This window comes from Stegastes partitus, unplaced genomic scaffold, assembly GCF_000690725.1.
Source record: "Stegastes partitus isolate 25-593 unplaced genomic scaffold, Stegastes_partitus-1.0.2 Scaffold3, whole genome shotgun sequence".
In the NCBI taxonomy this organism is placed as follows: Eukaryota; Metazoa; Chordata; class Actinopteri; family Pomacentridae; genus Stegastes; species Stegastes partitus.
The window spans coordinates 1,146,618-1,170,567 of record NW_007577734.1 but is presented as its reverse complement, the minus strand read 5'-3'; the positions used below and the strand labels follow the sequence as shown (position 1 = coordinate 1,170,567).

General features: G+C 41.9%; 1 protein-coding gene across 6 annotated transcripts; it reads left to right on the top strand.

Annotated features, from left to right (window-relative positions):
• The first annotated feature begins 1,440 nt into the window (after nucleotides 1–1,440).
• On the top strand, nucleotides 1,441–23,742 carry smarca4b (SWI/SNF related BAF chromatin remodeling complex subunit ATPase 4b). 6 transcript variants are annotated; one of them, XM_008277090.1, is made up of 34 exons: nucleotides 1,441–1,504; nucleotides 2,071–2,324; nucleotides 4,777–4,909; nucleotides 5,699–6,271; nucleotides 6,434–6,532; nucleotides 7,063–7,321; nucleotides 7,587–7,713; nucleotides 7,847–8,020; nucleotides 8,116–8,289; nucleotides 8,402–8,575; nucleotides 8,723–8,770; nucleotides 9,546–9,676; nucleotides 11,016–11,073; nucleotides 11,177–11,286; nucleotides 11,418–11,565; nucleotides 11,905–12,068; nucleotides 12,205–12,271; nucleotides 12,426–12,536; nucleotides 13,111–13,353; nucleotides 13,440–13,553; nucleotides 13,921–14,028; nucleotides 14,372–14,458; nucleotides 14,695–14,741; nucleotides 14,819–14,985; nucleotides 15,179–15,342; nucleotides 15,660–15,887; nucleotides 16,004–16,081; nucleotides 16,193–16,411; nucleotides 16,591–16,853; nucleotides 19,565–19,673; nucleotides 19,853–19,954; nucleotides 20,462–20,594; nucleotides 20,869–21,008; nucleotides 21,441–23,742. In XM_008277090.1, exons 2-34 carry the CDS (start codon nucleotides 2,109–2,111, stop codon nucleotides 21,474–21,476), a joined length of 5,004 nt encoding a protein of 1,667 aa, XP_008275312.1. In that variant the 5' UTR covers nucleotides 1,441–1,504; nucleotides 2,071–2,108; the 3' UTR covers nucleotides 21,477–23,742. The 6 variants fall into 6 exon arrangements, 5 of the variants coding, with proteins under 5 accessions (XP_008275312.1, XP_008275303.1, XP_008275288.1 ...); XM_008277081.1 differs by having other exon boundaries at nucleotides 15,660–15,920; XM_008277066.1 differs by having other exon boundaries at nucleotides 15,660–15,920; nucleotides 16,573–16,853.
• The last annotated feature ends 208 nt before the right edge of the window (nucleotides 23,743–23,950 follow it).

Below are 23,950 nucleotides of genomic sequence, written 5' to 3'. Positions count from 1 at the left end.
GCTGCTCCTCCCCCTCCCCCGAGCTCAGAGTTGAACAGTTTGATGGCTCGGGGAACAAAGGAGTTTTTGGTCCTGTTAGTTTTGCACCTGGGGAGCAGCAGCCTGTCGCTGAACTGGCTCCTCTGGGCGATGATGACAGTGTGCAGAGGGTGGCTGGCATCGTCCATGATGGCCAGCAGTTGTTCAGTGTCCTCCTCTCTGCCACTGTCACCAGGGAGTCCAGTTTCATGCCCACTGCAGAGCTGGCCCGCCTGATTAATTTGTCCAGCCTTGATGCGTTCCTTTTTGATGTGCTGCTGCCCCAGCACACCACGCCGTAGAAAAGGACGCTGGCGACCACCAACTGGTAGAACATCCACAGGAGTTTCCTGCAGATGTTGAACCTCCTCAGGAAGTACAGCCTGCTCTGTCCCCTCTTGTACAGGTAGTCTGTGTTGCATGTCCAGTCCAACTTGTTGTCCAGCCACAGCCCAAGGTACTTGTAGTTTTGTACAAGTTCAACCTCATGTGCCTCAATCAGAACTGGTCATGGGCATGGTCCAGATTTCCTGAAGTCTATGACCAGTTCCTTTGTCTTTGAGGCGTTGAGCTGCAGGTGATTTTCTTTGCACCAGACAACAAAGTCGTCCACCAGACTCCTGTACTCACTCTCTCTGTCATCCTTGATACACCCCATGATGGCTGTGTCATCTGCTTACTTCTGTATGTGGCACAGCCCCGAGTTGTAACAGAAGTCCGAGGTGTACATGGTGAAGAGGAGAGGGGCCAGCACTGTCCCCGGAGGGGCCCCTGTACTGCTGACCACAGTGTCAGATGTGGTGTCCTTCAGTCTGACATACTGTGGTCTGTCAGTGAGGTAGTCAGAGATCCAGTCCACCAAGCATGAGTCCACTCCCATCCTTTCTAACTTTCCCCGCAGTAGCAGAAGTTTAGCTTCTATAACAGTTTAGATTCTCTATACTACAGATACAAGGTCCACAGTAGACAATGCAACAAAAGCCAGTACATTTTATCAGGGATGTTTTATCTTTTCATTACTTTATGTGTATATCTTTATTTTAATAATAGACTCAATCATCCTTTTCTTGGAGGAGACAAAATATCTGAAGAAATGTTCTGACAATTTTTTTCTCACTTTTTGCTAGAGGGATTGTGCTCCTGTACCGTTCTCTTTTAAATATCATATTTATTATTATTATTATTATTAGCTTCCTGTATTATTTACTGGATTCGTTTATTCATAATTACCGGGTGATTTGCCAGCTGTATGTGTTATGAATTATTTGTATTCTTAAATGTGTGCGGCATTTCAGATGACTATTGTGCATCTTCAGACCTCAGTTCAGACTTAAACCACACTGTGAATAGAGGTTTGCTGCCGCTGCGCACGCATGCGCACTGCTGGACGGCCGTGACTAGACATTCGGTCATAAGATCGGTGGAGGGGGGCGCTCGAGCCACGTCGGTGAAACAAATCAACGGTTGAAGGCAGATTACAAAGAGGGTGAGTAGACTAATTGCGGTAACTGCTGCGTCTTCTTTAGTCTCCCCACAAATATCAGCTCGGGAGCGCAGAGATCCACCCGGGACTGCCTGTCCTGTGGATGCGGGTAGGTCAGTCGCACAAGCACTGTCCGCCATTCCCTTTTTTTAATATTTAACGAGACACCCTTTCGTGGTCTTAGAGAGGGAATTCTCAGCAGTATGTGCATAATTTACTGTATATCCCCGTCTGCAACTCCGGTTCAGCGGTGCAGCCGGCAGCTAGGGTTGATTGCATGTGCGCGCAACGGGTGATTTGGTGCAGCGCAGTAGGAGAATAGAGACTCCACATCTGATACGCGTTGGACAAAATTCACCCATCACCCAAAGATTGTGCACCCACATTCCTTATCAGAAAAGCACAGCTCAAGTCAGAAGCTCAGCTTCACTGTACTGTTTTTATTTTTATTTTATTTTTTTGTATCCTCTTTAATCAAACCACTTATTAAATTCTTATTTAGATAAATAACTTCTGCAAATTGCATTGCCATCGTTCTGAGTGTTGAAAATTTCTCTCCTTTCTGTCAGGTCCCTGCTGCTCAACCAGGAGCAGGAGATCCAGGGCCATGTCAACGCCAGATCCCCCCATGGGAGGCACCCCTCGCCCAGGTCCCTCCCCTGGTCCGGGTCCTTCCCCTGGCGCCATGCTGGGCCCCAGCCCCGGGCCCTCCCCAGGCTCCTCTCACAGCATGATGGGCCCCAGCCCTGGTCCTCCGTCCTCTGGACACTCGCAGCCAGGACCCTCTGGATACGGCCCTGACAACATGCACGCCCTGCATAAAGTAAGGACATGCAAACAGCAGCAGTCCCACTGAGACCCTCCACCTCCTGCTGATTAATTCAGGCCTCTATTCAACAGAGGTGGCCTCAAACCAATGCATTACTTATTTAGTCTGTAAGAATAATATAAATGTATAATATTGTAATAATGAATTAAACATTACAATCATTGACAGGCAGCAGATACAGTTGAAACCATAAGTTTACATACACTGTATAAAAAGACACATAACCTTTTTTTCTCACTGTCTGACATTAAATCAGACTAAACTTTTCCTGTTTTAGGTCAGTTAGGATTACCAAAATTATTTTTTATTTGCCAAACGGCAAAATAATGAGAGAGAACATTTTTTAGAGAACTTTTTATTACTTTCTTCAAAGTCAGAAGTTTACATAAAATTCCTTAGTATTTGGTAGCATTACCTCTAAACTGTATGACTTGGGGGAAATGTTTTGGGTTTCCTTCCACAAGCTTTACTGGAATTTTGACCTATTCCTCCTAACAGAACTGGTGTAACTGAGTCAGGTTTGTAAGCCGCTTTGCTCGCACCACGAGCCCTCAAGCTTTCTACAGGTTTGAGATCAGGGATTTGTGATGGCCACTTCAAAACATTGACTTTGTTGTCCTTAAGCCACTTTGCAACTAATTTGGCGGTATGCTTAGGGTCATTGTCCATTTGGAAGACCCATTTGCGCCCAAGCTTTAACTTCCTGGCTGATGTCTTGAGATGTTGCTTCAATATTTCCACATATTGTTCTTTCCTCATGGTGCCATCTATTTTGTGAAGTGCACCACTCCCTCCTGCAGCAAAACACCCCAACAGCATGATGCTGCCACCCCCATACTTCACAGTTGGGATGGTGTTCTCAGACTTGCAAGCTTCCCCCTTTTCCCTCCGAATATAACAATGCTCATTATGGCCAAACAGTTCAATTCCAGTTTCATCAGACCACAGGACATGACTCCAAAAATGAAGGTCTTTGTCCCTGTGTGCATTTGCAAACTGTAATCTGTCTTTTTTTATGTTTCTTTTGGAGTAATGTCTTCTTCCTGTCTGGGTAGCCTTTCAGCCCATGTCGGTACAGGACTTGTTTCACTGTGGATAATGACTCTCTTTTACCAGCTTCAGCAGCATCTTCACAAGGTCTTTTGCTTTTGTTCTGGGTTTGATATGTGCATTTCGCATCAAAACCTGTTCATCTCTGGGACACAGAACTCGTCTCCTTCCTGAGCAGTATGATGGCTGGACATTCCCATGGTGTTTATACTTGCATATAATTGTTTGAACAGATGAACTTGGAACCTTCAGGCATCTGGAAATTGTATCTAAGGATGAACCAGACTTGTGGAGGTCCACAATTCTCTTCCTAATATCTTGGCAGATTTCTTTAGATTTTCCATGTTGTCACAAAAGGCAGCAGTGTGTTTGAGGTGTGCCTTAAAATACATCCACAGGTGTGCCTCCAGGTAAATGTCAATTAACCTATCAAAAGCTTCCAAAACCATTACATCATCATTATCTGGGCTTTCCCAAATAGTTTGAAGGCATAGTAATCTTAGTGTATGTAAACTTCTGACTTTGAAGAAAGTAATAAAAAATTCTCTAAAAAATTATCTCTGTTTTTATTTTGGCATTTAGCAAATAGAAATAATTTCGGTTATCTGACTTAAAACAGGCAAAGTTTAGTCTGATTTAATGTCAGATAGTGAGAAAAAAAAGGTTTTATGTCTTTTTTTACAGTGTATGTAAACTTCTGGTTTCAACTATACAGTCTGTCATGCAGCAATGAAGATTTGCACCAGTACACATTCATTCACTCTGTTTTTATTATGTTTTGTTTTACTCTTTACACTTTAAGATACAACTGTCCCACTGCAGCATTTCATTAAGAGACACATGCCGTCACCAATGTTTATCCACTGTAACACGTACATAAAATCAAACCCTCTACCTAAATTTAGGTAGAAAGCAAAAGAAAAAGAAAAGAAAGTTATCTAAAGTATCTAGCAGAGGAAAAACCAGGAATAATGACATTTTTTTTGTTCATTAATACACATATTCTAGTATAGTCTGTTTCAGTATTGCCAGTTTTCCAGAATATTTTTTTGTCAGACATCATATGATTTTCCCTTTATAGCAATTTCACTTTATTTGTTTATTTTTTTCATCTACAATGCAAGAAGTACATTCTTGCACCTGTAAAACTGGTTTTGTTGGAAACCAGCGATTCTTTCCAATATTCGCCACAAAGAATCCACTGTTTTTAACATGTTTGAATTGACATTATCTAACACATCTTTACTGTGCATTATTTTCATATTATTACTGTTTTGTACTAATTTTAATGTCTTTCCATTGCTCCCCCCCAAAAGTAATACTTTAGCAGCTGCAACTGTCTTATAGTTTAATAAACAGATTTTCCAACTTCAGCACTGTTTGATTTCTCCCACAGCCTATGGAGGGTATGCACGAGAAGAGCTTGAGTGACGAGAGCCGCTTCAGTCAGATGAAGGGACTGTCTATGAGACAGGGCGGGCACAGTGGGATGGGCCCCCCACCCAGTCCTCTGGACCAACACTCACAAGGTAAACATGCTACATGGGCTTAAGCAATTTATTTCTTTCCAGCATTGTGTAAGATTGGTGGTGTGCTTTCAAAGTGTGACTTATCCGCAGTGGTGTGGTCATGTGGTCGACTGGCTCACAGGGAGTGTCTCTGCTGTCACAAGCTATGACATGATCTGTGCCTTTGTTTCACACACTTTATATTTACAAAAAAATGAGAAACTGAGAGTCATACAGTGTCACAGCTCAGTCTAGCTCAAACAAATGCAGTGTTTATGGTCGGGCAGCAATTTTGTAGTTTGGCCTCTGCTTGCTGTTTGCTGATAGGAAGGTGTACAGCTTGAAACAAGACCGGCAGACAGACAGGCTATGAATCAGTTTTGAAAAAAAAAAAACTTTTGAAACAACAGTCTGGCGGGATTTGATCAGTGTTTGGCAACAATTCTGAGCTTATTTGGCTACGCTGTCTGGCATTTGGCATTTTGAGAAATGCAGTTCACTTTCTTTCCAACTGTTAAATTAGAAAATTGTACCTCGTTCTTGTCTATGTGTTAAGTATGAATTTAGAGGCAGCAGTTGATTAGCTAGCTTAGCATAAAGACTGGAAACAGGGTAGGGTGAAAAAATGACAAGTTGTGGTTTTATGGGGTTGTATATGTGAGAATATGTCTTGGCCAGATGTAGCGAGGTCACTGTGCTTGACTTCAGGTCCACAAGCATATAATATATAACGTATATTGAACTTTTTCTTTAAGCACGACATGTGACTGACTTTCTCCACCTGTCTGTCTTTCTGTCTGTGTCTTCCAGGCTACCACTCTCCATTAGGCGGCTCTGACCACTCCAGCCCCGTCCCTTCAAATGGTCCTCCCTCTGGACCTCTTATGCCATCGTCCTCTTCTTCCTCATCCTCTGGTGGCCCTGGCTCTGCCTCTACGCCTTTAGATGGCCCCAGTGCAGATCAGCACACGTTGGGTCCTAACAATCGTCCAGGTCCTCCAGGCAGCTCTGGACCAGGACCCAACCCTGGACCCAATCTTGGGTCTAATGTCCCTAGCCTTGGTTCTGGTCTCGAAACTAGCGGCCCTACTGGCCCTGCTGGCCCTGCAGTTCCTGGTGGCCCTGGTGGCCCGACTCCCTTCAACCAGAATCAGCTTCACCAACTCAGAGCCCAGATCATGGCTTATAAGATGCTGGCCCGGGGACAGCCCCTGCCGGACCACCTCCAAATGGCTGTACAAGGAAAGAGGCCAATGCCAGGGATGCAGCAGCAGCAGCCCATGCCCAGCCTGGCTCCTGGAACTGGAGGGGGACCAGGAGGTGGTCCAACAGGACCAGTACCAGGTCCTGGGCCAATGGGATCAGGCTACAGCCGAGCTCATGGTAAGCATGCATGGGGAATGTCTGGAATACATGCTATGGTGGTAATGTAATACCTGCGTTTAACAGAGTCTCACGCAAATGCTCAAAAAATTCCCACAGTATTCCTCTGAGATTTTAAGACACCTGTGTTTTGAAGACAGCCTGTACTGTTTTGTGTCTTAGGAATGATGGGTCCCAACATGCCTCCTCCAGGCCCATCAGGGACCCCAGCTGGGATGCAGGGGCAAAACCCCAACGGACCTCCTAAGTCCTGGCCTGAGGGTGCGTAGTGCTGCTACCATGTGAAACCTGGCTTTCTCTTTTTTAGGAGAATCTCTGGTAAAACCTAGCTTAGATAGTAGTATAAGTGGAAATTGTGTGTTCATATGCAAGTGTGTAAGGTCAGTTCTGGTCTTTTAAGTCATAATTCAATTTTCTTGATTATAAATATAAGAGTCTGTGTCCTTGGTAAGAGGCTCACTTTGTAAGCTCTGGTCAGATATACCCTAATAATAAAGCTCATTCATTCACTTAGTTTAAATATAGATCTGTTTCATAGCTGAAACGTTTACATGCCACAACAGGAAAAGTACTAATTAAAACTTTAATGGAGGCTACATTACAATTAAAGGTCACAGTTTCAGAGTCATGGAAGTAAGTATGCTGCCTCGATATCATAACTGGCTTAGACACTTAAATGGAGAAGAATCTACAAATGTCATTAGTCACATCTGGGCTTTTCTTGCATACGGTTATAATGCTCATCATACTGTATTGATTTTTTTTCTGTCTCTTACCTCACCTACCTCCAGGCCCCATGGTGAACGCAGCTGCCCCCTCCAACGCGCCCCAAAAGCTGATCCCCCCTCAGCCCACTGGCCGGCCCTCTCCTGCTCCCCCTTCAGTTCCCCCAGCTGCCTCCCCCGTAATGCCCCCACAGACCCAGTCCCCAGGCCAGCCGGCACAGCCTACTCCCATGATGCCTTACCACGCCAAGCAGAACCGCATTACTCCCATTCAGAAACCCTGTGGCCTCGACCCAGTGGAGATCCTGCAGGAGAGGGAGTACAGGTACACCGGAGCCTTGAGGGGATATGTACTGTAATCTATCACATTTAGTTTAATGGTGTAGACTATGCCTGAATTACCATTTAACTAGCTGACTCTTCAGGACGAAGGCACTTAAGCAGGACATTGATTTAGAGATTCCTCTGTAAATGTATCGTTCTTTTCATTGTTACTAACTTCTAAAAAGCAGTATAGATACACCCACATTCACCTGCTTACCAGTAATATTCAAAATAATATGATAACGTAGTATTGTTTGCTCATTCAGGTTACAGGCCCGTATAACCCATCGCATTGCTGAACTGGAGAACCTGCCGGGTTCTCTGGCTGGTGATTTACGTACCAAAGCTACTATAGAGCTCAAAGCCCTCCGACTACTTAACTTCCAGAGACAGGTATGGACTACATCGTCTGCACATCTTTATCATAACAATAATGCATCTTTTCCATCACTGTGGATCAGAGATCTTCGCACTTTTTAGTGACAGTAGTCCAACAGATGAGCTCATATTTCTGTGTACACCGCAGCTACGTCAAGAGGTGGTGGTGTGTATGCGTCGTGACACAGCTCTAGAGACCGCTCTTGATGCCAAAGCCTACAAGCGAAGCAAGCGTCAGTCTCTACGAGAGGCCCGCATCACAGAGAAACTGGAGAAACAGCAGAAGATTGAGCAAGAGCGAAAACGTAGACAAAAACATCAGGTAACGGACAATCTGTGAAGTTGCCTGTGGCTTTATTGAAAGTGGTGCATTTTACTGACTCATTTCATCTTCCTTTCTGTGTATTTTTCATCTAGGAGTACCTCAACAGCATCCTCCAGCATGCCAAAGACTTCAAGGAGTACCATCGTTCAATCACAGGCAAAATTCAGAAACTCACCAAAGCTGTGGCCACCTACCATGCCAACACCGAACGGGAGCAGAAGAAGGAGAATGAGCGTATTGAGAAAGAAAGGATGAGGAGGCTTATGGTGAGAGTAAACCTTAATATCACCACACACAAAGGGTTACACAAGCATGCACATCACACACTTACCAGTATACAAACCCTCCTACACACACTTAACTCCATCTGTTATCCAGGCTGAGGATGAGGAGGGCTACCGTAAACTGATCGACCAGAAGAAGGATAAGCGCCTGGCTTACTTGCTGCAGCAAACTGATGAGTATGTTGCCAACCTTACGGAGCTGGTCAGAGCTCACAAAGCTGCACAGGCCCTCAAGGAGAAAAAAAAGAAGAAGAAGAAGAAGAAAAAGGTATGGGAAACAGTTCCGGAAAACTGAGTATCAGCGACCTGTCTTTCTGATTATGTGTTCTGTGCTGCTGATGTGTTTCAGTGACTAACACAGCTGCAACTTGGATGTGGTCTCTTTGTGATTAGTCAACTTCTGCTTATGTTGCAGCTTGAGAATGCAGAAGGTCAGACTCCTGCCATGGGGCCTGATGGAGAGGTGAGTACAGCAGGTGTAGTGAATGAAGACTTCAGATATATAAATTAATATATCTATAAGTAGATCGTATCAGCCTGGCCACCTTCTAAAGGTTCTATAGATGACAAATCACATTCACATACATTATTTATAGAAATAGTTTTCTTTAAATAAGCTCAGCCAACAAAACAAGCCCTATTCTTTATGTTGTTGCTTTCTACGGTCTCCATAGAGATGTCAGTTCAAAGCATGGATCAGATTTCACACAAAGCCTCAGGGGGCAATGTTCTACTTCCTTTACAGTTGTCATGGCAAGGAGGACAGAGTGCACACACTCAATGAAAGTTTTGTTCACTGAAAAGTCTCTCTTAATGAAATCTTCATCAGGTACAACCAGCACTAACAAACATCACGTTATATACAGTACATGTTGTGATCTGCAACAGGTGACCAAACATAAAAGCCAATAATCAGCTAGTGATCAGTGAATAAATCGTAATTCACAGGTCAACAGTTCAAATGTTCTACATGATAAACACACTTAACACCTAGAAGAGAATGGAATGTTTTTGTTGTAAGAAAATATTAATGAACTCTGTACTAAATTATTAATAGATATTTCCTTGTGGTTAAATGGGTATTAAATTGACTGGGCAGCAGTATCACTGATGTAATACTTTACCTCCCTGCACAGATTAATTATCTGAAGCTCCATCTCATATCCATCAGCCACCATTAAATGAAGCTTAATCATGCAAGCTCAGCTTGAAACATATCTTCCCTCTTTCCTCGGCAGCCTCTGGATGAGACCAGCCAGATGAGTGACCTGCCTGTGAAGGTCATCCATGTGGACAGTGGGAACATCCTGACAGGGGTGGATGCTCCCAAAGCCGGACAGCTGGAGACCTGGCTGGAAATGAACCCTGGGTGAGAGTGGATGGAGAAAGCAAAAGACTTTTACTTTGAAACGAGATCTTTTCAAAGTAAAAGTCATGCAAGCGGTTTGGCACTTGGTGCTCGTCTGTCAGTCTGTTGGTGTGTCAGCTGAAACTTTGGCATTGGAGGAACTGCCATTAAATCTAGTACAGGCAGGATGAGATGCTAATGTATGCACGTGGGGACGCTAAATATTATATTTATAAAGTTAAGTTGCTAATGTGCTAACATTCTAATTATTACCATAATGGAATAATATAACTTTTAAAAAGTATGTTAAATATTACCAAAATACATGTTAGTTTGCTAAAAAATGCCAACTGCCACAAGTACACATTACCTGGCATGCTAACAATATGCTAGCAAGGTACATGCTAACTGTATGTTAGTGTGCTAAAATTAGATGACTGTACAATAGGCTGCTAGGCATGCTAAATGTATGCAAGTTAACTAGCATCATATATTAGTGTCCTAAACAATGCATTGCTAAACATTGTAGATGTATACATTAATAAATAGTACAAAGAATGCTAATAGTATGCTAGCTACCTAGCTATATATTATTGTGCTAAGTACTGCATTGCTAAACGGATATTATATACAAGCCTAAACATTACCTAGCTTGCTACCAATATGCTAGTTAGATAACAATAACTATAAGTTAGTATGCTAAACATCACACCACTAAATAGATATATAAACGATTTAGCTTTACCTAGCATGCTAACAGTATGCAAGCTGGCTAACTGTATGCTTAGCATACTAAACACTGTGTTTCTGAACATCATAGATATAAACATAACCTAATATTACTTAGCAAGCTAACAGCATGCAAGTTATATATGTGATAGCTATATGTTAGTGTGCTAAGCATTGCATTTCTAAACATTCTAGATGTATAAACTATTCGTTACCGAGCATGCTAACAGTGGTTGCAAGCTAACTGTGTAGTAGTGGGTTAAACATTGTTTCACATCATTTATATATACATAGCTTAGCATCACCTAGCATGCTATCAGTGTGCTAGTTAGGTACATGGTAAGTGTGCCAGCTAGCTAAGTGTATATTAGTTTGCTAAACACGGCTAAACATCTCTACTGCAACTACCTAAAGTATATATTTATGCTCCACTAGTTATAAAGGTTTAAGAAAAACAAAATTTTCTTATTATTTCTCATCAGTTCAAAATTTTGTTTGCTTGTAATGTGGCTGAAATAGATATTAGGAAGTTACATGCACCTGAAAAAGACAATGTGAAAGTATAGATTTAGATTTTTTTTTTTTTTTTTTTTAGTGTATATGGTTTTATCATTCCTGTATGTCTGTGTAGTTACGAGGTCGCTCCCCGCTCGGACAGTGAAGACAGTGAGGAGGAGGAAGAGGAGGAGGTGGGTTGTGTTGTAAGAAATGTTCTAACGCACTTATATTCACACTCATATTTACTGCTCTAGTGAGTCGAAAACGACTTTTCACTAACAAGCCGTCTTGCAGGAGGAAGAAGAAGAACCTCAGCCTTCTGCAACTCCAGTAGAAGAAAAGAAGAAGATTACCGATCCTGACAGCGAGGATGTATCAGAGGTGGACGTCCGACACATCATTGAGTGAGCACATGTGCAACTTATTACACCTGCATTCATTGTAGTGCAAATTATTCAATTAATTTTGCCATTGCATGGTCCTGTAAGGTGTTTGAATATAGGTTTGAATAAAACTCAATATGTATCATACACAGGAATGCTAAACAGGATGTAGATGACGAGTATAGTGGAGCAGCGTTTGCTCGAGGACTCCAGTCGTATTACTCTGTGGCTCATGCTGTCACAGAGAAGGTGGAGAAACAGTCCAGCTTGTTGATAAATGGACAGCTCAAACAGTATCAGGTAAAGATGCACACACAAAGACAGACACAAAGCAATGATAAATGCTCATCCTTGACTACTGATTCCTAACAGTGTTTTTATTAAATTTCAGTTAATGTTCTTGTCATGTTATTTGAACACGGAAAAAAAAATAGTAGCCAATTTTATTTGAAGGTTTCTATACGTGATAAGGCATGTTATGACTGCTTTGGTAAAATGTTAAAATTCTAAATAATGTTGCACCACACAAGCTGAACTTTTATCTGTTTTAGACTTGTTTTTAGTTTATTGTGTTTTCATTTACTGGTCCTGTGCAGCATGAATATAGGTTAGCATGAAGAGACCTTTTTTGTCATTCAGATTAAAGGCCTGGAGTGGCTGGTTTCTCTTTACAACAACAACCTGAATGGGATCCTGGCTGATGAAATGGGTCTAGGAAAAACCATCCAGACCATCGCCCTCATCACATACCTCATGGAGCACAAACGGCTCAACGGACCCTACCTCATCATTGTACCCCTCTCGTGAGCTAATCCCCATTAGCTGTAAAAGTATTTTAGATGTTTTAATCCTCTTTTATCTCTGACTTTATCTAAGCAAACACTGTAAAACACAGAAAATGAACTGTTGAATAACAACTGAGCTGTTTCTGATTGACAGAACTCTTTCTAACTGGGTGTATGAGTTTGACAAGTGGGCACCAACAGTTGTAAAAGTGTCCTATAAGGTGAATTTTTGCAATCACACCATCTCCATTTTATTTTTATTTCTTGTTGCAAACTGTAAAGCTGTATCTGTTTCTGTAAATGCTTTGATTAATGCTATTGGAGCCTTTTGCTTTTTTAGTTTTATTTTAAAGTTCTATTTTTACTGTCTTTTAGGGGTCTCCTGCTGCCAGAAGAGCCTTTGTCCCTCAGCTGCGTAGTGGCAAGTTTAACGTTTTACTCACCACTTATGAATACATCATCAAGGACAAACAAGTGCTGGCCAAGGTAAAATGGGGTGCACAGACAAGGAAATGCACAAAAACCCAAAGGCAGTCATAGTGTAATTCTTTCACTCTACACATGTACACACAACAAGATTTTGCTGCTTTTTATAATTTATTTGCTAGTCATTCGAATTTGCTTGAGGTTTTGGTGTGTTTTTGTACGTTGGCTCCCAAACCCTCTAAATCCTCTAAAAGTATTTGAGTCTGGCCAATCTGACTCCCCCCTTCTGCTGCGTCTCAGTGCTCTCTCCTAGGTCCTGCAACACATTGACACGGCCTGTAAACCACGTCTCACCACTGTCCTCTGTGACCATCATGCTGCTATGCACTCATGTAATCATATAGGGTTCCTGACTGTGCTGAGAGGTGGGTGTTGTAGTTCAGGCAAGCGTTTCCCATGTGCTGGCTCAAGGCTCTGGCTTGGGACACAACCAGCTTTAGTCACGAGGACAAAGTGGACAAGAAAGCGTCCTTTTAAGCACTTTCTGTTTGTGGTTTGGTTGGACAGAAGCAATAAGGCAGAATATTGTTACTATGGCTTTATCCAGATGTACTCCTCTCCTGTCCTCATCCAGATCCGTTGGAAATACATGATTGTGGACGAAGGCCACCGTATGAAGAACCACCACTGTAAACTCACCCAGGTTCTCAACACCCACTACCTTGCTCCGCGGAGAGTCCTCCTGACAGGAACTCCACTGCAGAATAAACTACCTGAGCTGTGGGCACTGCTCAATTTCCTCCTGCCCACCATTTTCAAGAGCTGCAGCACCTTCGAGCAGTGGTTTAATGCCCCTTTTGCTATGACTGGAGAGAAGGTGTGCAGACAGCATGGGCTACTTTGTGTTTGGGAGGTTGCAACAGGTCAAATAGCAACGAGAAGTTTCTCTTTCTTCCTCTTCAGGTGGATCTTAATGAAGAGGAGACAATCTTGATTATTCGCCGTCTCCACAAAGTGCTACGTCCCTTCCTGTTACGAAGATTAAAGAAGGAAGTCGAGGCACAGCTTCCAGAGAAAGCAAGTCTCACCTCTTTCAGCAAACAGACAAGCATGCACACATCTAAACACACCAACACAGGTCCAAATGCAGATGATGGGAAACAATTCCTTCTATTACAGCATTTCTTGTGTTCTTTAGATATATTTGTGTGAAAAACGTTTTTACATTTCACAACAGGAAAAGCACAGATGTAAATAATAAAAGGGATGATGGCTGAATTCTATTTAGGTACTTTACTTTCAGTGTCCGGATGTTGCGCGTGCTAGCTCATTGACACGCCATCATGGCTTCCCAGGAATCACAAATCACAAATTAAACGGTATTAGGATAAAGTCCCTTTGTGAAGTTATATGACAGATACTTACTTTGTCTCCTCTCCGTCAGGTGGAATACGTGATCAAGTGTGACATGTCGTCTCTTCAGAGGGTGCTGTATAGGCACATGCAAGCCAAGGGGGTCCTGCTCACTGATGGATCAGAGAAAGACAAGAAGGTGAACGCATAAATACACTGACACTGAAGTTTTTAGTGTTGGATGTCTTTATCAATGTGCATCACCACAATAAAAGTCTACATTTGATTATGGACAAAACCAAGTACTAGTGCCTGTTCTGTCAGAATCAAAAATGTCTGGCTGCTGTTTGTGCAACATGATTTCATATTAGTGAATTCAATTTTGAAAAATAATCTTAAAACGGTATAATTGGAATCATGTTGGTTTTACAGTACAGGAAAATAGTTATGTGTTTACTCATTAGTCCTTTTAGGCAGAGCTGACATAATGAAAGGAATATTCACAATTCTATAAGTTAATTTTTATCTTCTGTGTTTACCAGGGCAAAGGAGGCACAAAGACACTGATGAACACCATCATGCAGCTGAGAAAAATCTGTAACCATCCTTACATGTTCCAGCAAATAGAGGTAACACTAATGAGTTGAGAGACTGCGAGCTGTGTCGTATAATAATAATTTCCAGGATATCAGGAGCAAGGGTAAAATAATGAAAAAAAGCCTTTTTTCTCTTTTTTCACAAGGTTGGCTTTATGTTGAAAATATAGGAAACTAAGTAATAATTACTCAAAATATAGCCACAATTAAACTGTAATGCTTGACTGTGTGACTAAATCACATAATACATTTTTTCTTTTTTTCTAAAGGAATCCTTTTCTGAGCATTTAGGATTCTCTGGTGGGATCGTCCAGGGGTAAGTATTAAATCGTCTTTAGGTCATGATCACACCCACAAACTGTCCCCCTTCAATCCTGTAAAAATATCCGTCAGTCCGGACCTGTACCGGGCATCAGGAAAGTTTGAGGTGTTGGATCGAATCCTGCCGAAGCTGAGAGCCACAAACCACAAAGTGCTGCTCTTCTGTCAGATGACCTCACTAATGACCATCATGGAGGACTACTTTGCTTACCGAAACTTCAAGTACCTTCGTCTTGATGGTGAGATACCAATTTATATGAGTGTTTATGTATCTGCCCTTAATTCTCATTGCACTTAATGCATTCTTTTCCTTTCATTTCCATTTCTTCGATGCATTTGTTTTTTCCTTTCTGTCTGCCTTGGTTTATCTGTTTCTTGAATTATTTCCCTCACCTGGTTTTCTTCGCTTTTCCCACCTTCCTTACATCTCAGGCACTACGAAGGCTGAAGACAGAGGAATGTTACTGAAGACATTCAATGATCCAGAGTCAGAGTACTTTATCTTTCTCCTGAGCACAAGAGCTGGAGGCCTCGGCCTCAATTTGCAGTCTGCTGACACTGTGGTTATTTTTGACTCCGACTGGAACCCACATCAGGTGCGATGCTCATTTATTTTAATTTACAAAAAGGCAAATGACACATATAATCGCAAATCAAGTCTCGAGCTGCCTTTTTTACCACATAGAAGCTTGTATTTGCAGGATGCTAACAGTGCAAATTGTAAAACTGTGTGTTCTACAAATGCATCGAATAAAATTGGAGCCTTTGCCTTTATATTAAAACGTTGTGACTTATTTTTGAACGTACTTGTGCCACAGCATCAGGATCCACAAGGAAGCTGCCACTGCAGCAACCATATTTTCTAATGTGAAACAATACTAATTATTTTTCTCTTTCTCCATCTCCTCCACAGGACCTGCAGGCTCAGGACAGAGCCCATCGTATTGGTCAGCAGAATGAGGTGCGAGTTCTGCGTCTCTGTACAGTCAATAGTGTCGAGGAAAAAATCCTGGCAGCAGCTAAATACAAACTGAATGTGGACCAGAAGGTCATTCAGGCCGGCATGTTTGACCAGAAGTCTTCCAGCCACGAGCGCAGGGCCTTCCTACAGGCCATCCTGGAACACGAGGAGCAAGACGAGGTCTGGGGTCAAGAAGTGTGTCTACGCATGAATGTGTGTGCGAGCACCAGAAACACACAATTTGAAGATTGTGCTTTCTTATGCTCTGCTTGCCAATGTGTGTCTGTTGTATTTAGGAGGAGGATGAGGTGCCAGACGATGAGACGGTGAACCAGATGATTGCCAGAAGCGAAGAAGAATTTGACCAATTTATGGTAAGTGTCTGTGTTTTCAGAAGAAAGTATAGCTACAAACCCACCTCAGCCGGAGTTTTCTCCCTGCACCTTTGTTTCTTTCCTCTTTACTTTTCTTCTTCCCTCCCCCAGCGCATGGACCTGGACCGGCGTCGTGAGGAGGCTCGTAACCCGCGGCGAAAACCTCGTCTGATGGAGGAGGATGAACTACCCACTTGGATTATGAAGGACGACGCCGAGGTTGAGCGACTGACCTGTGAAGAGGAGGAGGAGAAAATGTTTGGACGAGGTTCTCGGCAGCGGAAGGAGGTGGACTACAGCGATTCACTGACCGAGAAGCAGTGGCTCAAGGTTGTATATGGCAGCACTGAGAGACAGATTTCAGAATATAAATCCAACTGAAATACAAGCAAAAAATGATTTGCTTTCTAGAGTAAAGTGACTGATACTTCTCCTCCTTCTTCTTCTTCTTCTTCTACTTTGTGACTTAAATCGCCACTTCAATCTCACAGTCTGTCTTTCCCATGCAGGCGATAGAGGAGGGCACCCTGGAGGAGATGGAGGAAGAGGTGCGTCACAAAAAGACAACCCGCAAAAGGAAAAGAGACCGCGACCTGGATCTCCCTGGTCCTTCCTCTTCCTCGGGGGGTCGTGGACGAGGGGACAAAGACGATGATGGGAAAAGGCAGAGGAAGAGGGGACGACCGCCTGCTGAGAAACTCTCCCCAAATCCTCCCGCTCTCACAAAGAAGATGAAGAAGATTGTGGATGCTGTCATCAAGTACAAAGACAGGTAGTAGAAAAGAGCTCAAACTGTAGATTGTTACACATACAAAGCTCTTTCAGCAATATGTATTGTGTTTGTACCCAAAGGTAAGTGTGTGTTAACTGATTTTAAAGATGTACTAAGATATTTATAGACCCTTAAATACATGTAAGTTAAACAATGGCCACTTACTAATTCACAGGAAAGATTTGCAGTAGTTCAACACGCTGGGAAGAATCCACGGGCCAAACATAGAAATCAGCAGTTGGAGTGACAGTACAGTATTTTGCGTCAGTATATTACTTAATGTAGCTCCCTTACTCATTTCTGTAGTTTTTAGTTTGAGGCCAACTTCAGGTTGAGAAGTGATGTAAGTGGTATTAAAAGAACAGAGAAAAGTCACAGATGAAGATGATGTTTCATACAGTTTTCGCAACTACTGACGCTTCCCAGAGTAATTTAGAATCTCCCACCACAACCGTGAACATAAAACTAAACATCTGCTCTGTTCTCGGCAAAATTCTGATGTCCAAGCAGTTTTTGGGTGTTTTTGGCTCCTTTCACATTTTTACTCACTGTGGACTCATTTTTAACTGCAATATAAAATCCTGCACCTCCATGGAAACAGCACAACAATGACTAGACATACAGAGAACTCGAAAAGGTCTCTACAGGTTTTACCAATGCTGTAAACAGTAGTGATTTTAAATAGCATAGATATTTTGCTACTTGCTTTTTATATTTGCTTACATACTTTTCTGCACTGCATTACCACAGCCTGCAGTTCAACCAAAAAGTCACAGAATTCTTGTTATGAGACTGCAGCTGATTCACTAATGGCTTCTTAGTTGTGCTAACAGAGTTTGTTTTCCTTTTTATAGAATCTGCTGCCAACAGTTTGTTGTCAGCACATTTTAAAGTTAGACATGTAGAATAAAGTTATATTGAACAAATATCACACTTATTCAAAGAAATTTTGTTTCTACAAAGTTTCCTGACCAAACAGAACATTCCAGATGAGTAATTAAAGGACTGTCTAAAAGTTCTGTTTTCAAGTTCCTAGATCTGATAGATTTTAAAATAGCACGCTGTTTAAATATGCTCGTGATACTAATCCCAGGGAGAGACAACAGTTACTTCTCTACCATGTTTAAACTGATTATATTAGCCTGGAGGGGTGTGATTAGATGGACCTCTATCGGCCTCACTCAGATGTTAATAAATGATTACAGTCTCGTCTTGATGATGTCATCTCATCTCTTAGTCCCTCTCTCGCCTCCAACTTGTCCAGAACACAGCAGCTAGGCTTCTTACCGGTTTTAACAGACAACATCACATCACACCTATCTTGGCTTCCCTTCATTGGATCCCTGTGCATTTTAGAGTTGATTTTAAGATTTTACTGATCACTTTGGAAGTCGAGGCTTAAATCTAAGGGTGACCAAGCTTTCTCCACCAAGGCCCCTTGATTTTGGAACAACCTGCCTGAGGAGATAAGGCTTGCGGAGTCAGTAACTTCTTTTTAATCACTTCTTAAAACCCATTTTTATCAACTTGCTTTTATGTGAAGTTTACTTTAATCTTTAATTAGTTTTAGTGTTTCATTCTGTTTTTATGCACTATCCACCTGTTTATTTTACATGTTCTCTTTTGTTTTTATTTTTTTATTTTTTTTTAGCTGCGTAGTTCTTTGGTTTGATGTTGTTTTTAATTAGTTTAATTCTTAATTCTTTAAGTATTAAGACTTCCTTGATTGTCTTTGTATTGCATGTTTTACTGTCAAAGCACCTTGTACAAGCTGTTCTTAAAGGTGCTATATAAATAAAGTTATTATTATTATTATAGGGCTGCAAGGTGGAGCAGTTGGTAGCACTGTTGCCTCGCAGCGAGAAGGTTGCCGGTTCGCATCCCGGTGGGGGCACCGGAATCTTTCTGCGTGGAGTTTGCATGTTCTCCCCGTGCAGCGTGGGTTCTCTCCGGGTTTTCCGGCTTCCTCCCACACAGTCCAAAAACATTCATCCATCCATCCATTATCTATACACCGCTTAATCCTCACTAGGGTCGCGGGGGTGCTGGAGCCTATCCCAGCCGACTTAGGGCGAAGGCAGGGGACACCCTGGACAGGTCACCAGTCTATCGCAGGACCACACTTAGAGACAGACAACCAAACACACTCACATCACACCTACGGACAATTTAGAATCACCAATTAACCTCAACATGTTTTTGGACTGTGTGGGAGGAAGCCGGAGAACCCGGAGAGAGCCCACGCTGCACGGGGAGAACATGCAAACTCCACGCAGAAAGATTCCGGTGCCCCCACCGGCAACCGGCAACCTTCTTGCTGCGAGGCAACAGTGCTACCAACTGCGCCACCCTGCAGCAAAGTGTGACAAGCCCCGAGCGGGATACGAGCTCGGGCCTTCCGATTCCGGGACTAGTTCCCGGTGTGGGAAGGGGGCACTTAGCGTGCTGAGCTATGCGCACCGCGTCCAAAAACATGTTGAGGTTAATTGTTGATTCTAAATTGTCTGTAGGTGTGATGTGAGTGTGCTTGGTTGTCTGTCTCTAAGTGTGGTCCTGCGATAGACTGGTGACCTGTCCAGGGTGTCCCCTGCCTTCGCCCTAAGTCGGCTGGGATGGGCTCCAGCCCCCCCACGACCCTAGTGAGGATTAAGCGGTGTATAGATAATGGATGGATGGATTATTATTATAACTATGATTATTATCTCCTGCAGCACCAGTGGCCGTCAGCTGAGCGAGGTGTTCATCCAGCTGCCATCTCGAAAAGAGCTGCCAGAGTACTATGAGCTGATTCGCAAGCCGGTGGACTTCAGGAAGATCAAGGTGAGATCAGAAAAGATGATTCCTCTAGAAAACATTTTTTTTAACTTCTCCAGCAAAGCAGCACAGTGCGCACACCACCAACAACAAAGATGTGGACGAATTTGTAGGTTAACGGACAAACTTGGTGTGTTATTCTCTTTTGTACACAAAGAGATGTGCATACTGTATCTTGGTTGTAGGAGAGGATTCGAAGTCATCGCTACCGCAGTCTGGGTGACCTGGAGAGAGACGTCATGCTGCTCTTCCAAAATGCGCAAACCTTCAACCTGGAGGGATCGCTGGTGAGGAAGACCACATCCTATATGCAGGGTTTACCCAGAAGCACAGAAAAACATCTGGTGTCTTTTTCTCGATCGCATCTCTTTTTTGATTCTATCACATATGAAATCAACATCATAATAATCTGAGCATTATTTTAGGATGTCAGGTCTGATGAAAGATGCAGGAAACTGTACATTCTATAACTAGATGATGCTGTTAGACACCACTTGTCCTTGTCAGAAAACGTTAACCAAACATTTTAGACAAAACTGCTGGAACATCAGTTCAGTTTTTGCAAAACCTGGAGAAGTTCTGCATCTTGTTGCTGACTGGCCTGACAGATGCTGCAGATTTTAATGACAGATGACTTGTTTTGGTTTTCCCCACGTTTCTCCTATTTTGTACTGAAAGTTAGAAAGCACCATGATGTGTTGAAGTTGAATCCTGTTTGTTTCATCTACTGTTAGCTGCGCATGCTTGATTATAATAATTAGTTGTTTTCTACGGGGTCTCTGTTGTCTGAGCAGATATACGAAGATTCCATCGTGCTCCAGTCAGTGTTCACCAGCTTGAGGCAGAAGATCGAGAAGGAGGAGGAAAGTGAGGGAGAGGAGAGCGAGGAAGAGGAAGAGGAACAGGAGGAAGGATCAGAGTCCGAATGTGAGCACAAGTCTGTGTGAAGAGATCATGACTTTCTGAGTCATGTTTTATTTCCCTGTGTGTTCTGGCTACAAATTGATTTTAAATTTTAGCTTGTTCAGTCAGTTATGTTTGAGTCAGTCAGTGCTGAAAATGTGTCGTGATTCTTTTTTGCGAAAATTTACATTTAAATTACTCTGCACACTAGAATTATTTTTATGCTTTTTTTTGTTTTGTTTTTGCTTCTGCTTTTTTATAATGTAAACATGTTCTTTACATGTGTGTTTGGATCCAGCTCGCTCAGTGAAAGTGAAAATCCGTCTGGGCAGGAAGGATAAAGGTGGAGATCGAGGGAAAGGACGCAGCCGACGAACAGGACGCACCAGAGCCAAACCTGTTGTCAGTGATGATGACTCTGAGGATGAGCAGGAAGAGGTATCTTCTTCTATGTGTGTAGTTGTGTGTTTGTGCACTAATATGTGTATAGCTTTAACTGTTCACCAGCCTTTGCTCATTTGCCTGCAGAGGCTCAAACATGCAGAAGATGTGTAAACCTTGCTCTTATTTCTATTCATCCCTTGTTCGTTTAGTTGATTGTTAATTTACAGGATATCTCATGAACCTGTTTACAAATTGTAGTAAACACATTTAAAAAAATGTGCTATATGGGACAAGTGGTAAGTTTTGAGTAAAGAAGTGTTCAAAAATATCTTAACATTGCAATATTCTTGCGTATTTGTATATCTTTTGTTGTTGTTAGTTTTCTTGTTTTTTGGATTGTTATGTTTTTTCATAACTACAGCACTTGCTTGACTCAAAAGTAATATGTGTATCGGTCTGTACTTTGATTTGATGTCCTTTTTCCAGGAGCGCTCCCCCAGTGCCACTGATGAGGAGTCCTGAACTGCACTGTGATGTGGGAGAGAAGGAGCCTAAAGGGTTATTCCACCAAATCAAGCACTACATATACAGTATCAAAACATGCCTTAGTCAGCTCCATACACTCTCAGTCAAATGTTGTAGGTACAAAAACAAAAGAAAGGGAACTTGCAATACTGTCTGTACAGGTACGGACGCATACTTATTTTTATTCAATTAGACATATGGCCATCACGAGAATCCAGGACAATATCATAAAATATACATCTTAGTCAAGATTTGCATTCAACTTTCTTCTGCTGGGCTTTAGTCTGAAAAAGTGCACAAAGGGATCAAATGAACTTTTTGTCATTCTCTGCAATTTTAGCAGTTTTTGATCATTTTTACTGAGAATGTTGTGGCCAGATATGTTTAAAAAAAATAATAATTAAATTAAATTGACCTAATATCTGTTTACGTGTTTGAAGAGAGTGACTGAGAAGAAAATTACACTGTGGAAGGTAAGAATGAGATATAATAGTCGATTGTGGCAACCCAGAAAAGCCTGCTGCCTGTCGAACACAGTAGAAAATGCATATTTATTATACGCCAAGATGGAAAAAGCTGTTGTGTTGTTTTACAAAATAACTTTTTCCAAAAATGGACAATTAAGTTAATGTGTCTTCTTCAACCCATCTTAAAACATATGGAAAATACCCTGAAGCCATGGGTAAATTCATTTTTTAAAATTCAAACTGCTTCAGTTTTACTTTATTTCAAGGGTCCCCCTGTTGAGCATTTATACACTGTAAACAAACTTTTATTGAATTATTAATACCACAGTGTAATGTGGTTGTACACAGCTTTAAGGACAGTTTTAAGTGAATTTACATCAAGTTAATGTAGTTTTTGTTCAAGATCAGAACGTCTCTATCAACCTATATTATAATTCATCGTCTGTTTTTATATCATCCACTTATGGCTGCCTGCAGGAGTTATGGTTATTGACGAGTACATAAAAAATTGAACCGCATTAAAGTGCTACAAACCATTTCATAAATGTTTATTTGGTGCTTTTCAATGCCGAATAGGGGGTTTGTAGTAAAGTGCTGCCATTAAGACAGACCTCATTGATCTTTAAGAAGGATAAAGGTTTGCTTTCCTAAACTCTGACACAACTGTGATGCCTGATTTTTTCTGTTTTTGGACTCTAGTAGGTCCTTAACTAACCTGCAGAGTAAAAACTGACATAAAACAGTAAAGTGAAGTCAACACCATTGAATGTAAACAGAAACTGTTTCCAGATAGAGTTGCATTTTCACCCTGTGTAAAGCCACCACCTTACCTCACCTCACCTTAGGTCTGGATTAAACTAACCAGGTATTTCACCTCGGCTTCCCTTCGGCCTCGTGTCATAACAGCAGTTAGCCTCTCCGGAGCCACCGCAACCACAGAGGTGTGTGTTTATCACATGTTTGTGACCTGCGCTCACTGTTTGAGTTGGATATCCAGCCTCCTGTGGGCACAGGGTGTTTCCAGACTTCTCAGAAGCTCTTTAGCAACTCACCACAGTTATTTGACTGAGGTTTTATGGAGCTGAGGCCAAATCGCTCTCCAATATTGTACATATGGTACAGCATTAAAAACAATCTACTTTACCTTTGCTGCTGCTTACCTGTTACACTTCCAGTTTAAGCACTTACAAACTTATAAACTGTTGATTGTAGATGTAAAGAATCATGAGGTTGTTATTCATCGATGAGTACTGTAACTTTAATTGCTTCTCCGTCAGTTGTTGTGTGGTGATTTTAGGATTTTGGAACTTTTTCTTCAACTTTGGCACTTTTTATGTTTTTGATTTCAAGACAAAGGACCAGAGGGACAGCGGCTCTTCTCTGCTTGTGAATGCCTCACGGCTGTATGGTGTTGGATATACTGTATAGAGTATTTTTTAGAGTATAATGTCGATGCACGTATGTACAGCTTGCAAGTTCAGTACTGTACTTTTCTCATTACAGTAGATAACTAGAGTGAACCAAAGCATCAATGTTTTCTCCACTAAATTATCAAGATCTGTCCTGTGTTGTGTTGTGTCACTGTCGCTGGAACTCAGAACGAAACAATAAATCGTTGACGTTGTGTGATGTAGTGCTGTAATTAAACTAGTCGCAATGAATCAGCAAGGATTTTGGCAATTGATAAACAGTTTGAGTCACTTTGCTGGTTTCTGAAGTGATGTATGATAGAGATGGATAAACTGCATATTTCTGGGGTTTGGACTGTGGGTTGGACAAAATAAATATCATCTTGACTTTGGGGGTGTTTTTTAAACAGCACTTGGTTATGGCAATCTTTGGCAGATTCATTAGGCATGAAAATAATATTTGCAGATGAATTTGTGTATATTTGTTATATACCTGACAGCTGGTTTGGATCAAAGAGTCTTGATGTTTTAACCATCAGTAGTTCTAGACTATTATTTTTTTTTAACTTTATATTTTTTCCACATAGGTAAAACA